This window comes from Pomacea canaliculata, linkage group LG10 (assembly GCF_003073045.1).
Source record: "Pomacea canaliculata isolate SZHN2017 linkage group LG10, ASM307304v1, whole genome shotgun sequence".
NCBI classification, from domain to species: Eukaryota; Metazoa; Mollusca; class Gastropoda; order Architaenioglossa; family Ampullariidae; genus Pomacea; species Pomacea canaliculata.
Window position 1 is genome coordinate 3,996,573 of NC_037599.1, and position 18,241 is coordinate 4,014,813.

Here is an 18,241-nt window from a genome sequence, read left to right on the forward strand (position 1 = left end):
AGAGCAGCATCCTCCATCAATAATGCAATAGAGATCTCTACAAATTCATCAATTATAAAAAGGCATTTGACAGAGTCTGACACTCCAACATTAAAGAGCGGGGGTGGCAGGAATTGGTGTTTTATGCCAAGCCTTACCTGTAGATACCACATGCAGAGAAAGGACAGCATACCCTAGATGACAGTGGAAGCCAGAAAAGCTAACCCTCACTGTAATGGTGACACACGCTAACAATCGGACCTTGAAAAGGGTCTTGTTCAAATCATAAAAATGCTACACAAGCTCAAGGAGCACGTACACTACAGTCCTACTTAGTAGGAGACTTACTCATACAACAGTAGACATTTGTCAGTTGTGCTGTTCAAAGTCTTCCCAGAAGAAATAAAGCAGGAAGCCCTTCACAACCACCCCACCTTTCTATTAGTGGGAAATCCCTATGTAATTTGCACATTGCAAACAAAACTGACATGATGGCAGGCAGCAATCACTGGCAAGAAACAGGACCTTGCAGACTTACAATGCAAGTCCATACAGAACTAGACCACCACTGACAAAAGTGGGGATAATCAACACCAACAAGCATGGCAAAGCAGAGATCTACATGAATGCAATACAGCTTGAGGAGGTTATCAATTAGCTTTAAGTACTTAATTACCACCCTTTTAAAGATGGTTGCCGTACAGCAGCAATGGCAAGGCTGCAACAGCATCACATTTATCATGAAGTACAGTCCTTTGTACTTGTGTACCTGCTGTATCATACAGTATATAGTCTGCTTTCTGATACCCCCAAACGAATCCAGGCATATGAGACTCAGTAAGAAATTTCCTACATGGAACGCAAGATCAACAGATTTATATGAAGTGTGGTTACCACCCTCGTCTACATGGGTAGAGTGGAAATGGGAAATAGGTGTTTTACCCTGAGTCAGCAACCGAAGTTATATAATGGCAAAGCAGCCAGCACTGTAAATGCAGAGAAAGAACAGATTGCCCGAGACGAGATATGAACCCCAGACAGCCAACCCAAAGTGGTCTGGAAAAACGACACCGCAGGCCGCAGCAAACTCAACCTTCTATACAATATAGATTAGAATCGACATACCCACATACACAGTACCATATTTTTCAAATTTCTGCAGAAAATGTGTCAACTAAGGATATGGCGACGTTCCTTAGCTGGATATGCAAGGCCTCCTCAGAAAACAACTGCGCTGAAAGCTCGCCTGTAGCGAGACAGTTTTTCCACCCAAGAAACTTTTTCCAAGCGAGGTATGCGTCTTGTTGTAAGGACAGAACCGAACTCTCAGCGAGAGCCAATGGCTGAGGATACTCCAAAATGAAATTAACAGTTGAGAAACACATGAAACTTTTAGGTTCAAATTATTACAGCTTACAAAGAGATGTGGATAGCGGACTATTTCTTTTGATATCACTGCGCGAGTGGGTGTTTTGATCGTCTGCTAAAGAGTAACTACAAGTAACTACAAGTCAAATTAAATAAAAATAACATGAAAAGCTAAACACATACAACTAAAAATTTATTTGGTTATGATAAAAAATACCAAGAGAATGTTTGTTAAATCATTCAGCAACACTAGAAAACCCAGCTTCTGCATTCCTCGCTTGGAAAAAGTTTCTTGGGTGGAAAAACTGTCTCGCTACACCTCCACAACAAACAGCCACGTGACATGCAGACGCGCACAATGTTATAAAGATCATAAGGTAACGATTAGTAAGTGCCGCTTACTTTCATATTAAAGGAACTGCTATTTATTTTACTGCACAGTTAAAGTTTAGACTAAATACCATCTAGAAGGAATTTTATATTTTTATTTTCTTGGTATAACATACAGTATTGTCACATTAGACGGCAGAGGTCCATCTCGTGCCACGAAAAGGTGACAAAACAAACAAAACCTAGAAAAGAGGAGTAATACAATGTTAAACTTACATAATTAGAGTCATGATAAATCTAAATGCATATCATACAACCACATGACAAAATATTGATGTCACGCCAAACGATCATTTACTGCAGGACTAACGTGTGAAATTGGGTCATAGACATTTCGCTCGGAAAGTTAAATCGATGAACTTGGACAGCTGTTTCACTTCTGCAGTGTTCACTAGAAGATGTCAGTAGATCAGAAGGGAGATATGTGTCCCAGTCCCAGCGGTAAAGAAGCCAAAACAACACCCCGTATGCCGAAGCCAGAAACTGAAGCTCGTCTGCTACATGGTGGTGGACCATCAGGTTTGTTAGAAGACAGATACAGTTTTTTGAGCATAATAGTCAGGGTCGATTTTTGTGCCGAACAAAACTTTATTGTTTGACTTGCACTCACACTCACTCACCAAAGAACATCATTGGCATGTAAACCATAATTCATCGAGTTTCTTGAACCAAAGTACAGATTTGAGCTCACAGATTTTCCTTACCATTGCCTAGACAGGCACAAGTCAGGTATTAGTATTTAATAGCTTCAGAATGAAAGGATTAAAAAAACAGTTCTGTATACAAAACAGAACCTGTTATAGAGTTAAACTATTTGAAATGATTGTTTTAGCGGCTTTAAACAATTTTTCCCTTGTGCTGACAAACTCTGAAAAATTGAAAATTGACTGACAAATCTAAAAATCTTTTAAGTTTTAGTCATGATTTTTATTATGAATTATAAAATAACACAAGTTGTATAAACATGAATTTACTTGAATCAAAAGTTCATGTTATTAACCTAAGAGAAGAGTTGATCAAGGACAGATAAATAGCCATGATTATAACTAGATAAGATTAAGCAAGATAATTGTTTTATCAATACAATGATATACTACATTTTGGTCATCTTTTAATAAACATAGGTCTAAAAAGATTGTGTCTACATTAAATTTGGCATGGATTGATGAATCTTGGTCAAATATTTACAGATATTTACTGCTGACCAGTGATCAAATTTGTTTGCTAAAACTCACATTGAAAACATGGTGTTTTAAGTGCTTTAGTAAATGCACACACACAATTATTGAAGATAAGCTGCAGCTATCCTGCATTATGTAGCTGACGGTTAACATGAATTTTCTTTGCTTCGACTTTTTAATTTTGAAATTTTATAATGATTTAATTTGGTAGATTGGTCAAAATCCTGTCCTTGTGGTATTTAATGTTGTTTGGTGACAGCATGATTGTGCTTTATGGGTGTGTACAAAATATATCACCATATATCACATTAATAACTAGTACAGTAAATTATTTTTTTTTTCTTTATCAACCTGGACTGTGATTGAAAAAAATTATTTCTTTGTTTCCAGCTTCTGAAATGCCCAAAACCACTTTGTCAGTAAATGCTCCGGTATTCGTTCCAAAGAACTATCCACCAGAACCTCCACAGGTATTTGACACAGTAATTTCATTTGTTTCTGTGAATATAAATCATAATTTATTTTTTTTTTAACTCAGTTGTAAATCTTTGAATTGAAAGAGATTTTCATGTGATTCTGTACTTTTCAGTGACATTTCTTTAAAAAAAAAAAAAAGCATTTCAAGACTTTTCAGGGATTTTTTTTAATTAGTAATTTTTTTATTTATGTAATATGGTTTATGCTAGTTTTATAGATGTTGAAAATTATGCTATAGTATAATTAAAATAACAGATGAATTGTTTAGAGGCTGGTTGAGTAAATTGAAATGGCTCATCACATAGTAGGAGTAAGCATTTGACTTTTGTATTGACCTACACAGAAATTAAATTACCTAGCACTAAACTACTACTGATAATCACTTTTATCAAGTGTCTTGATTAGCAGGAAGAAGGAAGGTACAATGTGGTTAAAGGGGCTGTAAATTCAAAAATGGCTTTTGCATCAAGTGATATTATGTCAGAGTTTACAAGTTTTTGTATCATATTCATAGGATAAAATCTCAATGTTCAGTAAAGATATTGTTTTTAATTTCACTGTGACCCTTTCCTGACCATTAGCATGGATAAAGTGTGTATTCAAGTTACTTTGTGTATAAGTGAGTGTATGTTGTAGGGGTGCATGAGTCTGTTATATTGTTAAATGCTAATATGGGTGTATGGTTGTTGTTGATTTAGTTTATGTATGATTTATGTAAAGTCCTCTGAGCAAATTTTTGGAAAGGTGCTATACAAATCCTCATTATTATTATTAATAAAGCAAAATGTATAGTACTCCGTCATAGCACCCTGTCTTCAAACAAAGTCTCATTCTGCATCACATAATCCAGTGACATCTGTCATAGAATGGAAGTAACGAGGAGACAAATAGCTGGCATGGAATACATAGAAAGATTGTGCAGTGCTCAGTTATCATCAAAAATATGTGGTAGGCTTACAGGACTTACTCCATGAATTTTGTAATAAAAAAACTTGCTGAAAGAATGGGTGGTTGCATAAAATTGTACTATTTAAAAAAAAAAATTTAGTAGCAAAATATTTAAGAAGAAAATAACAAGATTTTAGAGAAGTGTGATACTGGACTAGTATTATTTCAGTACCATGTTGTAGATTCTTTGAATTGTAGCAAGGAAAAACTCTATTTATGAATATACAATCTTGAAATAAAAAGCAGCTTTATTTTGTTTGTAAGCACACCCTGTACACTACAACTTTTAATAGATTGTGTTTGTTGCTGTAAGCAGTGCAGCAGTTCAAATAATTTTTTTTTTAAAATCCCACTAGGCACATACTACTGACATTTAAAATGAACAAGATGACATTAGATCTCACAAACACACACATGCATGCACCTACATATGGGCATCCTAAGCAAATGCAATTTAGTTAGCTGTAGAGAGACCAACTATAATATACAGTACACAGGAATCTTTATTTTCTTTCTTAAATGATAAAAGATTCTATCTTATTTCTTGCTAAACCACAGCCACTTTGTATAATTTTTAGACTGTTTATTAGAGTATTTTGATCTTTAACTGACTTTTAACATTGATATTAACCTTTAAATAAAAACACAATGAAGCACAATAATCTTTTACATTTTACTTTGTTAAGAATCTCACTTACATTTGTCATTGGTTGTATGTTTATATATTTTCAGACATGCTGTTTGAGTAGCGTAATGTAGATTAAATGACAAACCTACAAAAATAACTTGCCCTGGAATAGGTGTGTAGCCACTGCACTTTGAGAAAAGTCCAACATGAGTATTGAAAAAGTAAATAAGAATAGGAAAACAGATCATCCAATCTTTTGAAATGTACAATCTAAGAAATTCACTTATTTGATCATTAATGACTGATTGAATTATAGAACCTAGAATAGAGAAACTGAAGCAGCATGCAAACACTGCATTCATGCTTTCACTTTCTGTGTAAGTACTTTGTTTGAGCCAATTCTCTACAAATGAAAGAAACTAGAACTGATGTTGTTTAACTGTATTTATGCAGAGATGATTGATCTCAAATGTAATCAAGGAACGAATCTTGTCCTATGAGTGACATAAGGCACTAGTTCCTCTGCAGGCTGTAGCTTGTGTTTTTATATGGTAAGTCTGACTAATGGCAGCAGAGGTAGAATACTGCTCAGTTTTACAGAAATCTTTGAAAAAACCAACATTGGCATAAGATATAGTAATGATTAGAGTGATAAGGTATCAGGTAATTAGAATATGGTGCTCAGGTGAATGGAAATCATGATTATAAGCCTTTTTGGATGCTTTTTCCTGGCCTGCAGACCCCGCCGCAGCATTTACAGCCTCTTTAACTTTTGGTCTTTTTACAACACCCGTAGGGAGGAGGGAGAAACAGTGTATTTAGGGACTGAAATTCATATGAGGATAAGTAATGATTATATTGGTAAGATGACGTGCCAAAAACCAAAGCCAGAGATTTTACACATGAGATCACTGTACATAAAAAAGAAACTTTTTGAACAATAACTGACTTGGAGGAAAAAGACTTTTGCTTCTGTGTGGGTGTGTATCTGTGCATGTCTGCGTGTGCACACCTGCATGTATGATTTTCTGCATAAACAACAGATAAGCTTAAAAGTTACGATGGCTGGGTGGAATGAAGTCAGTTCGCTTATTTGTCATCAGGAATTTGATGTAAAAGAAATTAAAATACCACATTGGTATTTGTACCATTAGCTCAATCTCAGTACTGTCTTCAGCAAAAACTGTTAGAATAAGTATACTAAACTTACCTTTCATTCTTTATTCTATAATGTTTTGTCACATTGTGTATAGTCTTCAGTCTCTTTCCTCATTCCTTGTACATTTATTTATTTAACAAATCATTTAGCAGGGTTTTGAGTTGATTACAAACTGGTCTTGTTCTGACTTTTGAAGCCAGCTGTCCTGCTTTCGGCATCTGCACCTGTATTTGTGCCACGAGGAAGTTACCCTGACTATGTCCCTCATCACAGTTCACCACATCAGGTAGTTGTGTATGAAGTAGCACATATGTAATCTTCTGTCATGCAATTTCTGGGCAATGGCTTGGAAACAACAGATATCTGCAATGGATTTGTGTTGGCATCATTGTGAACTCTTCCTAGGTGGACTGGCTATCCATGCATGAGCTTGTTTAAGAACTCTCCCTTTCACAAATGTCAGTGGTTAAAAAAAAAAAAAGAAAGAAGTATATGCACAGGATTCTAACAGAGCTTTGGAGAATTCTTTTCAGCTTTGCTTAGCTTCTGTCATGTGCATCATCCTCATGTAAAAGGCTAAGCATGTGCATTGCCAGTGAGCCTTTTAGGCTGACATTACAGTGTAAAGTCTTGATCACTGTTGCATTTGAAACACCCTTTGTAACCTTGTATGTTACATATGGTTCAAAGTTTTGCATGCTTTGGAGTCTCTTTCCTTTTACTTCATTGTGCAGAATGCTAATGCTCATCTATGGTAGAAATGGCATGCATGGCACAATTTTTAGTTTCACATATGGTCCACATATTTCTCAGCACGGCAGAACATTCACTGAATATAATTGTGTAGAAATACTTGTTGCATAGCATTGTACTCTGATACCTGGTGCTTACTTGCATATTTAGTTTTATACAGGAATTATGAATCATAGTATGAAGGACAGTGCATTTAATGGGTACTTTACCAAGTGACACAAACTGATTTTTTTATATTTTGAATATTTTAAGATTAAAGGGATAACCAACCTGAGTGAAGTATGTTTAGTTCTCAGAGAAATTGTGGTACTAGAGAGGTTGACGATGCAGTTCAGATGAATATTTTTTAGTCGAAAAATCTGATTTACTCAGTGTTGAACAAAAAATTCTGGGCTATAAATATTTAATATTTCCACTATGTTGGATCCGTTTCATAAAGATTTTCTGGTCACATACAATCCAGAATGATATCAGAACCCCCCTTTCCTAATCAAAAAAAGAGAAATCAGAAGGCCAGAGTTTGATAGCATATTCAAATACTTATTAATTTGTATTATGAAGAAAAGACTTCATTTACCTTGACCATTCATATGAAAAATGATGTTTTATGTTTAAGGATAATGTACCTTTAACCTTAAAATAGTATAAATCAAATTATATTTTAAAAGAATACCCATTCTATTACATTTGTATACACACTTGGCAGAAATCTTTTTCAGAGTTCTAGAGGATGTAATATAGCACTTGGTTAAAAATGCCACTGATATTATGTCTGATATTCAACCTTGCTGCTTTCTAAAAGTATGCAAAGCCTTGCTGCCTCCATCTTGTTGATAAAATTAACATATGCTGAGGAAAGATGCTAGGTTTTTCATGCTGTGTGCGGAAGAAACAAAGTGCTAGAATCCTTTTTGTCAGTGCTTGGTTGAGGACAAGAAATTTTAAAGCATGATAACAGTTAAATTATACATTAGTCTTAATATATGTTTTCATATGGGTAAGGGTGTGCTCATACACATGCATGTCTGGGCATACATCAGGCATCATTGGGATGATCTAAATAATGTATTACTTTGGAAATATTGTTATTGTTTAGTATATGCAGTAATAATAATTTTTATAAAATTATTTTATGAAGTCTGCATCAGAAGTAAGTTGACTACAAAAATCCAGATGAAAATATTTCACTCTGTGTAATCTTGATATGTGCAGAATAAATAAATCACTAAATTTTGATGGAACTGTCATGGCTGTAGTAAGTTAATTTAATTACACGATATGAAGAGCTATCTTTGTCTTTTTCTTTTAATTGTCTACAGGAGCAAGAATGCATCAGCCAAGAGTTTGAGCAGATGAGTATGAGAGCAGATGCTCAGGAAGTGAGCTACCTGTTAAACGAATTCACCAGAACGATGGCTATTCTGCTTACCAACCCAGGAAATATGATTGAGTACATGCGTCCTCTCTGTGAAAAACTAAGAAGTGCAGAAACAGAAGACATTTTGCATGAAGTCATTCTCATACTTTATGAACAGGTGAGAAAAGATCATACCAGAAAAAAAAACATGTTCTATGATTACAAACATTTTCTTATTCAAAATTTTGTGAAAGTTTTAACACACCTAGTTGTTGGTTCCTTTTTGTAAAGACAATGCACATTTCTGAACACCTTATCATGCATATAGACATGTATCGATCTACAGTTTCAATCACATATTTACATACAGGTCTTCTTACATGCCTCGTGTGCTATTATGTGGGTTAATGTGCAGTTGATAATATGATTGATCTGGCATTATTAAATACTGTAGTGTGCAGATTGAGAGTAAGAAATTAAGACAGTTATTTCACAGAATGTCTTCATCTCTTTGACTATAAAACTCTCCCCAGAAAGGCATGAAGGCATTTGGAGATAATTTTTTCACTTTTTGTTGGGGGATGGCTTATTAATTTCAGGCTTATGCCTTTAATCCATGTAAAAAAATGCTTTGACTGTATTAACATCACCATCATAAATGTTGGTTAAAATTGTTAAAATATTTTTTCAGAGTATCACAGAACCAAACTTTCGCTATACAGGTGCTCGTGTGTGTCATTACATCACAAGCAATCTGAAGGATCATGCCATTTTTTCTCGATTTAGGGCAGAATTTTTGAAAAGGTGAGCCCTAAAATATCCTTTAAAAATGATGTTTTATTTGCCGCACTGTTACCTGCAGGTTCAGTAAAATTTATGAAGTAAAACTAAGGTAGTTCGGGTTATCTCCCTTGCAAGAATAAAGCAAGTCGTCTGGTGTTACTTGTTTGTGCAACTTATGAGCCGACCCATTTGTTTTCTTTTGTTCAGGTCCGTCCCATTGGCAGAAGTCTTTACATTTTTAAGGAGGATAGGAATTTACCATCAGATTTAAGGAATTTTATGTCCTGATGACTGTCTTATGGTTTTTTGGTTTGTTGATGGCCTTTTTGGGCTTCACCACTCCTTTTTACACTTGACCCACTTTTTTACATATTGTTTATTTCTTGTGTTGGCTTTTTAAAGAATGTTATGGTTATGTCACTCAGAGTTTTTCCCTGAGCTTGTTAACTTGTCGCCATTATATAGCCCTACTTGCTGGCACGGCGTTAAACACAAACAAACTGCTGGACATCAATGGAGAGAAGTCCCATCTACAATCATGCCACCACTTTTCTGATATACAGAGTACTAGTGACCTCTGTTTTTGGTTGTTGTTTTTTTTTTTTTACAAGTTTCACTTATCTTTCCATGATATGTCAACATGCTGTTTGGCCCAGATGTAAAAAAATTCTTTGCACAAAAGATGAACAGGGGCTCAGACTGCATCAAACTAGCTTTGCCTAACCCCCGAATAAATTATTAAACTTTTCTTAATGTAGTAAGACTGTGGTGTAAGAAACATATCCATAGCTGTATAGAATAATGAAGACATGTAAAACGCCCCAGAGATCACCTTTAGGACTGTTCATTGTGTCCAGAGTATCAGAGTGTAAGGATTTCATCTTGTTCAGAAAGAGACAACTGTGGATTGGTCAACTGCAAGAATATCCATCAAATAATGAGTGGGTATGTTGTATACATACATGTCCACGCATGAAGGTGCATTTTATGGGTATCCTAAAAAGGTGTTAGGATTCATGCAAGTTTATCTATGTTTAAGCCACTTTCAGCCTGATTTATGCTGAAAAAAGGTGGTGTATTATTATCATTTATTGACTTCAAGGTATGTTTTACATCTACATTTGCTTTAACATGGTATTTTGCTATAAATAACAAGAGGAAATCATAATTAATGTCCAATTAAAAATATAAGAGCTTCCAATTTGAATTTTTAAATCGTTTGATCACTCAACTTGCTTCCTGACTTTCCGTGATGCTTTTCTTGTGATTTCCTCTCCCATCTTGACCAGATCTATTACAATCACTGGTAGTATATCTCTCACTTGCTAAAAGCTTTATTGTTTGTTAGAAACAGTGACAGTAAGAGAACACAGATTCAATGCCAGGATATTGCATCAGTGAAAATCTCCATTGTGACCTACTAGTGTTGTCAGTTTGTTTATTTTATTTATGAACGAGCAGTGACAGTTTTGGGAATGGCAGTTTCCTTCCTCCCCTTCACAGTCTGTTCCTAACCCATTCCTCTAGAGGTTCATCATTCTTACCATTTTTTTAAATTTTAACTTTTAGAAAGATACAAAAGAAAGCTCAGGAATGTATGTTCTATTATGCTGTTTTTTTGCTTCTCACAGGAAGTATTTTTTTTCTGCAGATGTAATGTTGATTATACAAACCGAGAGCAACTGTTGATGAATGAGGAAGAGGGACTGCATAGACTTTGTGGTCTCACCCTCTTTATGGGAGAGCTGTTCCTCAATTACACAGTAAGAAAGCAAAGCACTAGTAATAGGTTATTATCACATTCTGCAGATCAGGGCTCATATACAAGGACATCAGCAAGTTTGCCCTTGGGCTGAGGGATACCATGTTCATTGTGATGTTTAGTTGCACTTTTTTGGAAGGGGAAATTGCTGCTTAGATTATGAATCAAATAAAAATGGTATTTAGTGAACAGTTCTATACCATTATATCTCTCCAGTTTATTTGCTTGATCTAAAAAAAAATTGTTTGCGTCTGTTAAACTCAATCACAACTTCCACCATATTTAACATTCACTGGAGTTATTGGTAGAGGACACCTACAATAAAGTACCAATTTGTGAAAAAATTTGTGTATGCCTGCCCTCAGACTTTGAATCATTGAATACAGGGTTTTAGCTGCCAAGAGATAGCCAATTCGCCTAGCTTAGGTATTTTAATCATGCTTCATGAATATGAGCGGTCATTTTTTATTTGTCAGATATGAAAAACTGCTGCTATCGCGAACAGAAATTGAAAGTAGGATAATGTTACAATCTAGAAATATTTGTCTCTAGTTATGAGAACACTGTCCTCGAGGAGTAACAAGGACTAAACTATCAAGAGAAATATAATTTGAATTAGCTTTGTTGATTTTAAGTTATGTGCATCTTTTTGACACAATGAGTCTTGTTTTCTATTTATTTTACTGCTTGATATCAGGATCTATTGTCACATCAAGTAAACAACAAAGACTTCTTGGGTGGACTGGTGAAGCTGTTGTGTTATTTTCAAGTGTTCATATAGGACAAGCATAAATAAACATATTGCCAGAAGACAGTGTTGTTATGGTTGGTGGAGTAGAAGCTTTTTACAATCTGCCAAGAGGTACACATGAGTGTCAATTGTGGGAAACTGATGCTATCTCCAGTGGAATGATATTCTTAGTCAAAATACTTGTGATTTAGACTGCCATTGCAGATTGTTTTGCAGGCTGCAGGCTCTGAGAAGATGGAGTTCCTGCCAAAAGTGCTGACAGACTTACTCAGAACATTACTGTCACAGCCCACAGATATCACAGTTAAAACAGTTTGTCAACTTCTCAAGGTGAGAACAGTGTCAGTTGTGACTTACATGGTAGTACTGGTGTCCCTTTATAAATATGAAAGAGGAAGAAGGTTGTGGATGTGTGTGTTTATGTGCTGGCATATTTGAATGTTTATCCACATTAACTCTCAACACTGAAATTGATTAGCCTAAGCTGCATTTGCAGTCTGAAAGAGTTTCTTTCTGTCATTACAAACTACAAATATTCTGCTTTCAGTTGGCAGGCGGTCCGACAGAAGACATGGTAAATGTTAATCCAACTGATGCAAAAAATTTTCATGAAGTGTTCATCACTCTTTCTCAGCTACAAGATGCCCCCTGCATTTCAAGGTAAGAAAAAACATTAAAAAACATTAGAATGTTAATTATTAGACAGCTGCCTTTTTATGTGTTTATTTTCTTGTTAGTGTACATTAAGTTTAAGAAGCTTCTGTGTAAACTGAGAATTTTTGTTGGTTTTGTTTCATTCAGTCATCCCTTGAGTGGCTTCTGTTATTGGGAGGGAGCACATGAATAGACACAGCAGGTGAAAGAGCCCACTACTCTTGCCTGTTGTGGGCGATAGTGAGCAGGTCCTGTTCAGGACGACTAGTCCAGTCTTTAATGTTCGTAAGCCAGCTGCTCATCTCGTTTTCCGGACTCGCAAATCTGAACATGTCATGCCACTTAACTCTCTTCATTGGCTACCAGTTAAAGCTAGAATATACTACAAGTTCTCAACTCTATGCTGTGGCTTCTTTGAAGGCTACTTCACCCACTACTTTACTGAAATTATGTCTGTCAACACTCCTGCCCTAAACTTGCACTTCTTATCAGACTTGTGCATTCTATCCCTCCCTCCCACACAGACAGTCACATACGGACAATGGATGTTCTCCCTCTGCTTCTAAGCAATGGAACTCTCTTCCACCTCACATTAGCAACTCAGATTCCAAGGCTACATTCAAACACTCTGAAAACATATCTGTTCACTAAGTGCTATTCCTGAATTACTATCCTTCTCCCTGGCAATACTGTCATGCTAACCATCATGTGACGACTCCATCTTACACTGTTTATATCCCTTCATATCTTGATCCATTGCTTTACGTTCTACTCTTTTACTTCATCTTTATGTTGTTCAGTGACCTTATACACACACACCTCACTGTCCACTGACTGTTATCTTTCATTTATCATTATTGGTCTGCGCAGAGAGTGCGATCTATCTTGGTTGTGATGCTGCGCATTATAAGTTCACATTATTATTATTATTTCTCTTTATCCAGCTCATGTTACATTAGTAAGCTAGAGGGATGGGAGAGGGAATTGGCGCTTTGCGCTGAGCCAGCAGTTAAAGCTATATCATGGCAAAACAAGAAGCCCTGTAAAAAGATGCTACATGCAAAAAAAGAACAGTGCCCGAGACAAGAGTTGTTACTGGGACAGCCAGCCTTCACTGTATTGGTGACAGGCTAACAGTTCTCTGCTATTGGGTTGTCTGAAAAGTCATGATGCATGTTTGCAATAGATGGGGCTAGTTCATTTTTGGGAGTACTAGAGTGATTTGCATCTATGTTATTGCTGTGTTATTTGACAGCTGACAGTTCTAGCTTCATTCTAATATAAAAAAAGTGAGTGATTTGGTTGAATTTTGGAGATTTTATGACAAGTTGAAAATAGAAGACCAAGCTGCGCATTTGCGCCATATTTTACTGTTTTACTTCAGTAAAGGGAAGAATGTATGTCAAGCTTGTGAAAATTTGCATAAAGTTAATGGTCACAGTGCTTTACCAAATGTCAGTGCCAACAATGGTTCATGAAATTCCATGTTGGTGATTTTGATCTCAGGGGCGCTCCTCAGCTATGGAGGTTCACTGAGGTTGATGATGTCATAATAAAGGATTTGATGAAGTTAGACCCATGTAACATAATACAAGAGATTGCTGGGATATGTAAGCATGCTCAGAATTTGGGTTTCTTGTAAACTCAAAGACATTCGTTTGATGCTGCATATAAACCTCTGGAGCTTGGATGGGATGTGTTGCCATACTTGCCTGATCATGAGCCGTCAGACTTTGACATGTTTCACTTTCTTCAAATGCTTGCATGGTATAACGTTCAGTTCAGATGAGGCTGTAAATCAACACTTTGTTTAGTTTTTTGCTGATAAGGACAGGTCCTTCTATAAATGAGGAATTATGAAGCTCACTCAAAAATGGCAAAAAGTTATCAAACAAAAAGGGCAATATATATCATTGATTGATCTTTGTTCTTTATATAAATAAATGCCCTTAGAAAAAAAAATAGGTCATGACTTTTCCGACAACCCTATACTTACATTACTGACACTATATTTAAGTGTTTAAGAAAAAATTGATTTTTACAAAGTAGCAAGAAATGAGTCAGATAAGGGATAGTTTGAGATTTTGATTCTGTTTGATGTCTTGAATTATGACAGAGAATTTTGTCTGCAGCAACATGAAGCATTTAGTCAAGTCTGTATTGAATCTCCGACAAAGCAAATGGGGACGTGGGGACCCAGCTTCACCACCATCTTTAGATGCCCATTCAAACAGGTTGAACCTGATGCCACCTAACTTTATGCAGGTATGACAGGCCCAGGATTTTAGCTTGCCTGCTTGGTACAAGCAGCAAACTTTAGTATCATGAACTGGTGCTTGTATCTGTGTTTTCAGTGCAGCTTTGTGGGGTGAATGATTTATAATTTCACACACCTAACTTGTCCTTTGTTGTCTTTGTTACAGTCTGTTAGTTATAAACAAAAAAATTGTGCCTTTGTTGGAAACTGTGATATGCACCAAGTATACACACCAGACAAAGCCATCACAACTCTTTTTTTAAAAAACTGTTCAAAGCTTAAAATTGTTTGCTAATGCTGAAGGCAGAGCCAGTGTTTTATGACATGAATGGAAAGCCAATCAGTCGAGAGGAAGCAGGCTACCGGGAGGAGGAGGAGGAAGAAGAGGAGGATCCAGAAAATCAGTATATTCTCAGTGAAGAGGAAGAACAGGAGTTCCTAGCCTGGCAGGCAGAGGTGCAGGGCTGTGCACCAAATCCACGCTCTTTTCCTGCACAGGTAAACCAGTCAATACAGATCATCTCCTTATTAGAACAAGATCAGTCCAAATGATTCAACTAGAAATCTCAGGAAAATTTGAAAAGTGATTTCCAGTTCCTAGGAAAGTTTTAAAAATTAAAACAAGAAGGAAATTGGTTAAAGATTATTTATGCCAATTTTTTTTTTAATGTTGAAATATAGATTTTTGATGGTTAACTGCATGTTCACTGAAAATTAGTTTCCCCTGCTAACATGAATATCACTGTTTCCACCAACATGTCTTTTTTGTCATCAATGAATGTTCGGACTTTGATGTCAAAGCAGTCATATCTCAATAAACTGGCTTGGTGGGGCTGGAAAATATGCAGAACGACAGAATATTTTTTTTAGTTGTGCTATTTGCAGCAAGAAAGGAAACTGTCAGATGTGGGTATCAACTCACTGTGGGCATGCATGAAAATAAGAAGCAGAGATTTGGGGATGTAGTGGAATTTCCATAGTTTGAAAGCTCACATTCATGTGGACTTAGGCATACTGCTTTTCATTCCTCCTAGATTCCATCCCATCAAGGTACAGCTCGACCTCCTCGAGATATTCATCTCAATAACATGAGCTATCAAGACCCTTGCATATACCAAGCTTGGTCTACTTCAGTTGATTCTGTTTCATACCAAGAAAACTATTAGTAAGTATCTCCGCTAGTGGATGTATGTGGTGATGTTTTGACACAAAATATAAGGTTGCTGTGCATGGCAAAATCTTTGACTACCATAACTTCTGGGCTTTTTGCCTCTTTCATTAAAAAAATAGCTTCGTAGAAGTCATTATTTTTCTTTTGGAAAATGCAGTTACTTTTCAGTTTGATATTTCTATGAAATTGTGTTCTTTGAGTGTTATTCATCAGCTAGTTATATATCCTTGTGGCTCTTTAGTTTACTTTGTTCACAAAGTTGACCAAGAGTTGTCAGTATTTTTGTGATACCAATATGCTTTTCCTTTCAGCAATGACTATGCTGACAATGGATATGCACCCTACAATGCAGACAATGTTCTTGCCATGAATGAAGAGGAAGAGGCAGCATATGAGGAGTTTCTTTCACAAAGCTATCAGCTGAACCAAATGGGGAAGCGATGATTAGTAATTGTTTCTTTCCACTCTAGCATGTGCAGCGACTGTTCTTCTGCACTATAGTGCAGGTAACACGTGACTTAAAGCATTTGTGCGTCTCTTTTGATTACTTGTATTGTCATCTGACATTCATTGTGAATGGTAGAGGTTGTCTGGAAAATGTACAGAGTTGCTCTTCTTTCTTCTTGTGTGCATGAAAGAAACATGCTGATGCATGGATTTGCTAGTGGCTGGTGTCTGAAGAGAATTGGTTATCACGTGAATGTGCTTGTGGGTGTGTGCATCTACGTGATCTGGTTCATAATGTGCTTTATAGTCTTACCGTAGTCCACTTTTTCAAAGGACATGACAGATGCAGTGATTTAGTTTCTTATAGAGTTATTGTTTTCCTTTAAATTTCTGAAACTGTCAGTAGAAATTATGTATTTACAGCTTATTAATTCTTAACCAAAGTAGCAACATTTTCACTGATTGCTACGTTTAAAGAGGACTTGTTTAATTAGAATGCCCAGAGCAGTCTGCAATGCTGTACCAGACATGATCAAAACAGATGTGACTTTGTTGATCTTGTGCTTCCCAAGCAGATTTTGAAGATATTGAAGTGGGGTATAATAAGTGTTGGCAATAGAGGTGCATTTAATTTTAAGCCATCACATTTCTACTACTCAGTGGTGTCATTCCTATGTTTGCTAGTTTGGAAACTTAATATTTCTGACGAGACAAAGGATTAGAAAAATCTGTGCGAAAGCATTGACACAGTTAGCACCATGTTTATCATTTCAAGGCTGATTTTACAGTGTAACGTTTATAAATCTAAAGATTGTATACTATGAAGCTATCATGAACTAGTTTTGTCCTCAGTCTTGAGGAGACTTGGTGGGGAAATGGCAAGGAATTCTGTTTTTGGAAATGGGTGTCACGTATAAAATTCCATATTTGTTGTTTATAAAAAAAAAACACTTTAGAAGTATATGTGCATGCTTTTCTTTTGCAGAAATCTAACCCACATCCTGACTTTAGAAACAGTTGACTGATTTTAAGTTTGCTGTTCTTATATTCTCATATTTTGACTTGTGTCAATCACCAAAGCCAAAGTAACTTGCTCCTTCTTTGGTGCGATAGTAGATTAACAATCAGTTGCTTCCCTGGTTAGTAAATGCTGTAAATAGGACTGCAGTCTCCATGTTGGAATTTCAGTTTTGGTTTTACTTTGCATCATGTTGCCTAATGTTCCACTTTGGGCTTTTTTTTTTAGTTTGCAGTCTTAAGAGTTGCAAGATCATAAACTGTCAGAAATATAATCAGGGTTAAAGGGAGGGAAAAAGACTTTAGGGACTTGATGAGTGTTTCTTTGAAGCTGCAGTAGACATAATGAAGATTTCTTTCTTTGTGCTATAGCAGCATTGAGCAAACACGCGACAAGTTTCTAAGTCATTGCCACAGTCTATCCAGCCAACTTTTAAAAAAACAGTATTTTTAGAGTAAGCTGTGCCTTATGTTTTTTAGCATTTGGCACAATTAAAGCACCAAGTTCAACGAAACATCTTTTGAGACACTCCATTCTGACTTGCAGCAATAATCTTAGTAGCCTGTAGCACATTCTAGTCGGTTATGTGCAATTTTCCTCAAGAGCTTTTTGTAGTCTTTTTAAATATAATTATAAGATCTGCAGGAAATGTCTGTTGAACTGCCTTTGTGAAGGTATCAGAAGTAACTTCATGGTCACAAGTAGATCTCTACATCTCAAGACAACATTATGTACACACTGTCAGTGAACCGAAAAGCACTAATTCTGTATCACATAATCCAAGCACCGTGAGTGTATTGGTTAAACTAAGAGTCTTTTTTTGTTGACTTCATCTTCATTTTGTCCTGGTCATTGACATGAATTGTATTTCACAACCATCTGTAAGTTGTTTCCCCCTTGATTAAAGGTTTTACTTTAAACACTTTATTCTCTTAGAAAAAAAGTATTTCCTTGTTGGACACCACGCATTCTTTACTGTTGAATGTTTATGCACTTATAGTCATCACTGTCCTAAAGTTCCTGGAAAAAAAGGCAGCTTATAGTTACATGTTGCTCGTATGTTGACCTTCCTAAAAGTGGTATAATGGTGTAAAGTTACAAATTCATCTTGAAGCTAAATAAAATCTGACCAGTGAAATTGAAGGTGCTCATCTTGTT

The 18,241-nt window shown here is 36.0% G+C and overlaps 1 protein-coding gene across 5 annotated transcripts; it reads left to right on the forward strand.

Moving 5' to 3' along the window:
• Positions 1-1,444: 1,444 nt before the first annotated feature.
• Positions 1,445-18,226, forward strand: LOC112573486 (polyadenylate-binding protein-interacting protein 1-like). 5 transcript variants are annotated; one of them, XM_025253919.1, is made up of 13 exons: positions 1,445-1,724; positions 2,123-2,256; positions 3,309-3,388; positions 6,327-6,416; positions 8,203-8,418; positions 8,932-9,044; positions 10,675-10,786; positions 11,753-11,866; positions 12,084-12,196; positions 14,323-14,455; positions 14,751-14,945; positions 15,482-15,612; positions 15,930-18,226. In XM_025253919.1, exons 2-13 carry the CDS (start codon positions 2,136-2,138, stop codon positions 16,060-16,062), a joined length of 1,551 nt encoding a protein of 516 aa, XP_025109704.1. In that variant the 5' UTR covers positions 1,445-1,724; positions 2,123-2,135; the 3' UTR covers positions 16,063-18,226. The 5 variants fall into 5 exon arrangements, with proteins under 5 accessions (XP_025109704.1, XP_025109705.1, XP_025109706.1 ...); XM_025253920.1 differs by having other exon boundaries at positions 1,637-1,734; XM_025253921.1 differs by lacking the exon at positions 1,445-1,724 and adding an exon at positions 1,880-1,900.
• Positions 18,227-18,241: the final 15 nt, after the last annotated feature.